The sequence below is a fragment of the Eurypyga helias genome, unplaced genomic scaffold (genome assembly GCF_000690775.1).
Source record: "Eurypyga helias isolate BGI_N326 unplaced genomic scaffold, ASM69077v1 scaffold25056, whole genome shotgun sequence".
Classification (NCBI taxonomy): Eukaryota; Metazoa; Chordata; class Aves; order Eurypygiformes; family Eurypygidae; genus Eurypyga; species Eurypyga helias.
Window position 1 is genome coordinate 26,466 of NW_010257700.1, and position 9,103 is coordinate 35,568.

General features: G+C 37.3%; 1 protein-coding gene across 1 annotated transcript in view; it reads right to left on the reverse strand.

Moving 5' to 3' along the window:
- The window catches only part of ATP8A1 (ATPase, aminophospholipid transporter (APLT), class I, type 8A, member 1), a gene marked incomplete at its 3' end in the record, with an annotated part of 53,448 nt that overhangs the window by 21,330 nt on the left and 23,015 nt on the right, over positions 1–9,103 (reverse strand). Inside the window, exons 10-13 of the mRNA XM_010154121.1 lie at positions 6,112–6,223; positions 5,062–5,227; positions 2,612–2,739; positions 896–973 (exon numbers count right to left, since the gene is read on the reverse strand). Of these exons, the coding sequence (XP_010152423.1) occupies positions 896–973; positions 2,612–2,739; positions 5,062–5,227; positions 6,112–6,223 (484 nt within the window). The remainder of the gene's footprint in view (positions 1–895; positions 974–2,611; positions 2,740–5,061; positions 5,228–6,111; positions 6,224–9,103) is intronic.

Here is a 9,103-nt window from a genome sequence, read left to right on the forward strand (position 1 = left end):
AACTCAGGAAATCAGGAGTTGAGAAAACGCACCCTTTTTTTCCAACACCAAAGTTTTGCCTTTCCTAAAACCTGAAGATCTCTTGGGTGAAATCTGATCTGCATTATGTGCAGACACTTGTATTGCAGAGAAGATGCTCGCTCTTTCTGTTAGCAGAGTCCTTTGGTCTCCCTACAAAAATCTGCTCAAATTAAGAATCTGTCAATAAAGTGAAAGTGGAGATTCAAAGAACTCTGGCTAGACCTTGGTGGTGAAGGAGACTTTGATGAGAAACATAAGAAATGAAGACAAGAACCACTGAAGTCAAAGAGGAAATGCATATGGAAATGTGAATAGCAAGCTAAGTGCAGAGATTAAAACCAGACATATTGTGTCAAATGAGAGAGAAGCAAAGTTAAGATTCAAGTCTCTTCCCCAGTAAAGACTGTGCCCCCCTTTAAGGCCAGGAAGAGAATCAAATTTTCTGCTACCTGCACATATTTCCACATACTGCATGTGGAGAAAAAAAAGACATACTAAAGATGCACACTATTATAGTGTATATACAGAGACTAAATATTTTTGCCACAGCCTGTCTTAGGGCTCAGAATTCCTCTGATTTTGTAACTTCAATGATACATTTCAACCCCCTGTGGTTATCACACACACATTGATACATAAGGAAGTGGGTTTTCATTTAATACTGGATTCAAAATCTTAACTCCCACATAGTGCAAAGTCTTGTTAAAAATATCTGAAAAAATTAAGAAAATCGAAAGAAGCAAAAAAGACTAAGGCAGTAATATAAGTGTTTTGGTTTTTTTTAAATAAATCCTTACATTATTTTAATAATTTAGATTGTAAAACCACATCAATAATTTCATACACAGAGTTAGAACCAGTGACTTTTTTCTACCTGTCCAAGCTCTTCATTGAGATTGGAAGTACGAGCCATCGCAGCAGTGTCTGTAGGTTCATAGTGCATGTCAATGTCCTACAGATAAAAAAGTTAATATATATAAGAATTAGCCTTCCACAACTTTTTACAAAAAAAATCTAGTACATAAATAGAAAAGGTAAGTGGAGAAGAACAAAAGGAACATAAATAAGTTATCTACTTATGATTATTTCAACATGGGAAACCAGACACAATCAGATCACTTCTAAGAGTCACCAGAAGAAATTATATTTCCTCTTTAAAACAAAAATCTATGATCTGTGATTTGTATTATTGAAAAAGTGTCATACTCATGCATTTGAAATAGATTTAGCAACAAGCAGCAATACTCCATTGTAACACTTAACAGATAAGTCAGTCTTAACTATTCATATTGCATGCACAACCAGTCATTTCTAAATAGCAAGATAAATATACCTTGAGATAAAAACCATGAAGATAAATTTAAGAGTACACAGTAAATGTAGGGTAGATCATAAGTGGTAGGGTTTTTTTTTTTACTTGCTCATAAAAAAACCCCAAACCCAAGCCCCCGAGTTTATTTTTAAATACTGTAAAAGATTAAAATATTGTGAAGTATGGCAATGTAGTGCAACAGATTTCAGGTGAGCAACTTCTCCATACCGATATGATATTCACACACACAAAAATAATGTTTAATAAATGTCCAGAGTCCCAGATCAAGATAAATTAGACAACTAATCCCTCATGGTGTGAAATAAGGGGGAAATAGAAGTTAAAACAGTCTTTCAAATTTGTTGATATCTACACATCTAAAACAGGTGTGCCTTTGTTGAGTACTTATTTTAGAACACAAAAAATGAAGAATCTGATTGGTTTCTCTTATTTGTTCTATAGCACAGAAGAAATGAAGACATCATAACCACCTGACTGCTCACAAAAACACGTCACTTAAAGCATACAACTTCACCTGCTACTCCACACACATTTTAATCTATATCATTATGACAACATCTCTCACACACAAATCTGTTTCATAGAATCATAGAATGGTTTGGGCTGGAAGGGACCTTAAAGACCATCTAGTTCCAACCCCTCTGCCATGGGCAGGGACACCTTCTACTAGACCAGGTCACATGTTTGATCAAGGAATCAGACTGAGGAACGTTAGGGGAAAAAAAAGGAAAAATTAAAGGCATGCTGTTCAAAGCACTTACATGGCTTAAAGAATATCTCACTTCCACCCCAAACAGAATAAACCCTTCCTTTTGCCCCATTAATTCATCAAGAAAAAAAATTAAAAGTACACCAAAAACATCCTTATATATTTTGTAAGAGGAAACACTAACAGACACTGGCTTTGTGCAAAACCCCCTCACTTAACAATGGTGGTTGTGGTGGTAAAATCAGCTAAATACAAAAAAAAAAACCAAAACAAAAAACCCCAAACAACACCTGAATATTAATTCTGTGTGAAAGTATGACGCACATAGAAACATGTTCCAAAAAGCAATTTGGTGCAGGTATAAAAGAACTAAGTAAAACCATTTATTTTTACCTTCTCAGATTCCAGTAATAGTAAATAGCATACTTAAGAATTAATGTTAAGAAAAACCTGAAAAAAAATGTATGCAGATGAGCAATCAAGCATTTAACTTACTTGTAAACCACTTGATTTTAGAAGTCAATGTATATTGTAAAAACAATATTTACCCAATTTATGAAATATGCCTGGATAAATTTAACAACTTCAAGTGTAACCAACAAACTGATTGGGATGAGATTATTGAAGAGAATGATAAAGGTCAAGAAATTCAATCCAAAGTTGCTTGCTCCACCATCTGCCAAAAAACAAAGCAAATAAAAACATTTAAGACCATACTTAAAAGTATGTATACGCAGCATATTCAGAGTACTGCATTACTGCTGATTTTTAACATGTTCTCTGTCTAAGAAGAAACTTTAGAATTAATTACAATATCACTTGCCTATAAATGTGACCTTCATAAGAGTTAAGGATCTGTATTATATAAAGTGGAGTTCAAGTTTAGAGATCTCTCTCATATTCTCCAATTTCTGAAAAGCAAATTTACCAGCCATTCCCTCTTTTGCTACATTTTAATATCATAATCTGGGAATATCTATATATAGAAACTAAATTCTAGACTCAAATATTAGAGTTTTATATTTTTAAAGGGGGAAAATGTGTATTGGAATGAATTTTCTTTCTATCCACCCTCACGCCTTCCTATTCACACGTCCAACCCAGAAAAATACTATGAAAAAGGTAAATCCACACCACATAAAAAGAAGAGATGAAATTAGAGAGTTTAACGAAAGTCCTAAAAGAACCAGAAACATGAACATTAACACATGTAACAAGTAGTTTTATACTACTTTTTCCTTTTAAAGTTTTAGATAACTCTAGTGGCACCTCAGAGATGATGTGAATAGGAAATAGCAGACTGCTCTCTAGCACAGCAAAATGATAAAAGATGTAGCTTGCCTGTCTGTACTTAAAGATTTCTCAGAAAAACAGCCTCAGACAGGTTTCCACTGCCTATGGAATGTGGATCTGGTTTTACTCTAAGATCCAAGACAGCAGGTTTTGGCTACTTTCATTAATACTAATTCTAGCAACAGATGAAGTAACAAGTCTAAAAGGCCAGAACAGCTAACATTCAACATGACTTTGATATTCACAATAATAACTACTGAGATTAAATGAGGTTTGACATCTATTGCTACCTGTAAGTAAAGCAATATTCAGATATTTATTGTTAACATTACTACTTTATCTTCCACAGGAAACAGATTGTTCCAACTAAATAGTAACAGCATTCAGAAAGATGGGGCACTGCTGGGAACCTGTTTCATTACCACAGACAAATTAAATAACTAAAGGGAAAGGGGAATAAATTGCTGCTTACATATTAAAAGTACCTGGTACAAGAACAACTATGATCTGAATGCAGACCTAAAAGGGTCTTACAAAACCCAACCCAACTTCATTTAATCACAGGGCATATATGAGAAAACAAACTGACAAGGATAATCACGTGAACAGGACACAAAAATATCAATTAGCCACTATTTCATGTTTCTTTTTCTCAGGAATAAAACCAAAAGCTTTTGAACTGATTTACTCCTGTGCTAACCAACCTATTCTGAAAATATACTCAACAACATATTGAGAAAAAAAAAAAGCACTGAAATAAAAATAAGATGAAAAGTAACAAATGATGAAGCACATCCAACACTATCCTTTTGTATTACTGGGAATTTTCAATATTCCATTAACAATTTCACTTTTTCCAACTCACGACGTAAATAGGAAAGTTAAGTTTCTTCCTTTAAAAAACAAACATCCAACATTGTTCCTCAGCATCAAAAAGAAGAGAAGCAAGGTTCTCAATAAACAGAAGTTCATTATAAAGGCAGACATAAATGCAACAGAAACTTTGGAAGCGTGCTTTCAAATCAGATATCCAAGATTTTTATTTTGAAACTGACCAAACCACCCCAGAATCCCTACTCTGATGATTACATTCTGCAGCTTTGTATTCAAGACCATTGTTGCAGGAGCAGAAAGTCTAGTTCTGGTTCTACTGCCCACGTAAAGGCGGCTCAAGGCCCACCATAAGAAATTCTGGAAACATGAATAATTGACCATTAAGTATATTTATGAAAACTTCCTTTAAATCTAGTTCCCCCACTGAGGGTCAGATTATGTCTGCATGTGGCACGCTGCTGTGAAGGCCCACATCACATGTCCTGGGGTGAGGGAATTTTAAACATTCAGAAAAATCACTGCAGCTTTAAATGTAATCCATCGGTAACAGCTGAAAATGGCTTTAGTCTGATGTCTAGGAAGCTGACTGTTTATGCCAGTGGAATGCTGATACAGCCCTTGCTGAGCTAGAGAGATATAGAGGCTGAAAGATGTAGAGATAAACAACAGTGCTCCCCTTCCTGAATTTAGCAAGCACTCAGATGGCACAGCAAGGTAGGTTTTATACCTGCTGTGATATACCTAGCCTAATGACTTTAGCAAACAACCAACAAAGACAGACTGATAAAAAAACCACACTGTGTAAAGGATGGCAATCTCCTTTCCAAGTAAGAAAGACAACTGAACATTAATAAATTATTTTACATCTTACAATTTAGATCTAGATACCAGTCTCTTCCAGTATGCCTTCGATTCCATATAGCAGAACCAATAGAGCAGACCAAAGACATGGCAATAAGGATGCAGAACAGAATTAAAATCTGAATATTCGTAATTCGTTCCACATTAGACATTTTAAGAGGTGGACTTGTTGAATTCTGCAAAAGAAAAAAACCACAATGGCTATTAAATATTAAAAGAGGTACACACAGCTTTTCAAATTACATGTTACTGCATCCCTTTCCAAATATTCTCCCAAATAACATTGTCATCATAAATGGCATGACTGTTTCACTCAAAAGTAAAAAAAAGCAGCTTATAAATCCATGAATTAGAGCTTTATATTTGTCACAAGCAGTTTAATCAATCACACAGAACACTCGAAACAGCAACAGCTAACAGTAAACATCAAAAAGTAATGTGCATACACCTTATCAGTGCTAGAGGAGACAATTGCTGATACAATCAAACTTTTTCAAATAACTGTTTTACAAATCAGAAAAGCAGTTAAGTGACATGCATGATCACTCTGAAAGCATTCTTTTTCAACAATGCATCTCAATTTTCTTTTTTCAAACAGAACTAAGAAAAGTGATTTCATAGTCCGAGGATGGTTCTCATTCCTCCTCATTTTGAAAATACAAGTTTCACTTTGTTTTCTGACAAGAATGCTTACCTTTGTACTTGCAAGAAAGCTCCACAAGAGGACAGTTTTAGGAGCAGTCAAAAATAAAAAAAGATGAACAGGCAAACTATAACGATCCAACTTCCTAATAAAATAGTTTTCAAAACACAAGTTACAAAAGAGAATCAACAAATATGCTTGCTAGTGGAAAAACTACCCCGTGGCTAAGTGACTAATAATGACAACAAGAAATTGCTTTATTTTTAATGGGTTTACTTCAAAACAAATGTGCTCTATGATTGACATTTTAACTAACATATTGAAACTAGCCATGCTTTCTAAAAGAATTTTCTTTGCTGTGTAATGGCATAATAAAGTAACAAAAAAGATAATCTAGAAAAAATCCCAGTGACAAACCTGCATAAGTTTTGTGTCATGTCCCGTATAGACAACTATCCCATGAACCCACTGAGTATTTCTCAACTGAGCTCCTCGTAGAAGAATCTGATCGGATCCCAGTGGAACAGTACTAGAAGGAAGGAGTTTCATATTTTAGTATTAAAACAGTCAATGTCAATGGATAAATGTAACCAGCAGTTGTTAAAACTAAATTCTTAAATTTTAAAAGATTATTTTAAGTATTCTATGAACCTAATTCTCATCAGTAATTTTTTGGGAACATTGAGAGAGAGAAAAGTTGAAAGTTAAAAGCAATTCCAAACATTAATGGCTGCAAAAAATATTACTTACCACTCAGTTTTGACTATGGACATTAAGATACAGCACTACTGAGCAAGCATACTGAAACTAACAAATGCTAATTTTCCTGTGATTTGGTATTACGAAGCTTTTTCCTAAATTCATGTGGAAACTCAACTACTATTACAAAACTGATTTTCCAAAGTAATCTTCAAATGAAACAATTTTCTGAACTCCCAACATAATCTACTCTTTTGGTGAAATAAATATCCTTTATAAACGTGATTATTTAAAATTCACAACATTTCCTGCTGTATTGGGTTTGCATGGCAAGGTTTTGGTAGCAGGGGGGCAGACCAAACCCCAGCTGGCTTCAAGATGGACCCACCGCTGGCCAAGGCCAAGCCAACCAGCAACAGCTGGTAGCACCTCTGTGATAATGTATTTAAGAAGGGGGAAAAAAATCGGGAAGAGAAATTGAAGCCAGAGAGAGGAGTGAGAATATATGAAAGGACCAACTCTGCAGACACCCAGGTCAGTGGAGAAGGAGGGGGAAGAGGTGCTCCAGGCACCAGAGGACCCCATGCTGGAGCAGGGAGATGCCCTAAGGGGGCTGTGACCCCATGCACAGTCCACCCTGGAGCAGGCTCCTGGCAGGAGCTGTGGCCCTGTGTGGAGAAGAGCCCAGGCTGGAGCAGGTTTGCTTGGCAGGACTTGTGACCCCAGGGGGACCCAGGCTGGAGCAGGCTGCTCCTGAAGGACTGCACCCCGTTGGAGAGACCCACGCTGGAGCAGTTTGTGAAGAACTGTGGCCTGTGGGAAGGACTCACATTGGAGAAGTTGGTGGAGGACTGTCTTCTGTGGGAGGGGAGGATCCCTCCCCCTGAGGAGGAAGGAGCAGCCGAGACAGTGTGTGATGGACTGACCACAGCCCCCACTCCCTGTCCCCCTGCGCTGCTCGGTGGAGGAGGTAGAGAAATGGGGAGTGAAGCTGAGCCAGGGAAGGAGGAGGGGGTGGGGGGAAGTTGTTTCAGAATTTGGTTATAGTTCTACTCATGACTTGATTTGCAATAGATTAATTTAATTTTCCCAGTCAAGTCTGTTTTGCCCATGACAGTAACTGCTGAGTGATCCCTCCTTGTCCTTATCTTGACCCACAAGCCTTTTGTTATATTTCCTCTCCCCTGCCCAGCTGAGGAGGGCAGTGACAAAGCAGCTTTGGTGGGCACCTGGCCTCCAGCCAGCGTCAGCACACACCTGCACCTTCTTTAAACTGCAAAACCACGTAAATTTACTTGTTTTATTCTTCTAGAACTGCACGAAGCAGATGAGCAACAAAACATCAAAAGGCACTGGAAACATTTAACTGTCTTAAATTCAGACAGGTATTCTAGGTTTTTTTTTTGCAGAAGCTAGGAAAAAAGTTTAATCTGGAAAAATATTTGAGTGCTTTTCAATAAAAAACAAACTAACAAAATTACTTTTTAGGAAACCAGCATGGAACATACTGACTGTTTAAGCAATCATTCTGTGCCCCAGCTAAGTAGGCTTGAGCAACTGAAACACTGAATGATACTGTCGTGGAAAGTAATTTCCAGGTGCAGGCACTTCATCGAAAGAAGGAATCAGAAAAGAAAACTGAAATATAAAAAACATACCGAGATTTACTTTTTAGACCTCAACTATGCTGCTCTTGTATTTGAGATGTGTTCATACCATGGCAAAACTGAGAGAATAAATGTCCTTTCAAGTATGAAAGGAACTGCTGGGGTATGAATTACACAAGAATCATGAAGAGAGACTCCTAGAGCCATCAAAGATTGCTTCTGCACTTATATTTAATTATTTACATTCCTTGATCACAATCATTCTAAGACTTCTGGGCCATCCATCAGCACAACACTTAGAATGAAAATATCTGACTATTCTTGGAATGACATGTAATCCATTCCTTACCCAAAATGTCTATTAACACTAACATGAATGTCACAGAACATGAAAGAAAAGTAACTTTCTCTGGGTATATGCAAGTTACCCACACATAAACCAGAAACCTTTTCAACTATACGCCTTCTCTGGAATGCCAAAACACTTTCTGCCCCTTCTAAACACAAGAGAGTCTAGGAAGTCACAGTCAAAACCTTCCACTCTTAATTCTTGTACTCCTTGAAGAGTGAAATGAGTTCTAAGACTCCTCATGCCACTTCCTGATCCTCCTCTTTGTTTTCCCTTCTTAAAACTGCAAAGTATATATAGCAAAGTCCTTTCCATTGCAGGATTCATGGATTCTTTTTTCTATCAGGACACTGGCTCTCAAATAGATACCCTTCTCCAACTTGGGACAGGAATTTATTCTCAAGGGTCTGCTATTGGTAAGACAATCAGAAGAGAATTGGGACTGCGGCCACTGCGAGCCATCTCCAGCAGAACTGGTACACAGACTAAGAAGATGAAAACAGACAGCAAAACAAGGAGGGGCACAGAAAGCCCACACCTGCCACGTGTCACGCTGCTGGGATCTTACCCCACCCTGTGACGGCGTGGTGGTGCGATGACCTGACCAAGTCTCACATTTCAAGTCTCTATTTCCTGGCCTCAGCCCTGTCAAAACTGCTCCAATTAATCTGATTCTTCTTGTATGCTACAGAACTAACGACTCCATAGCTACGTATTTGGGTTGTATGAGGAAATACCCTTTCAGTATCATTCC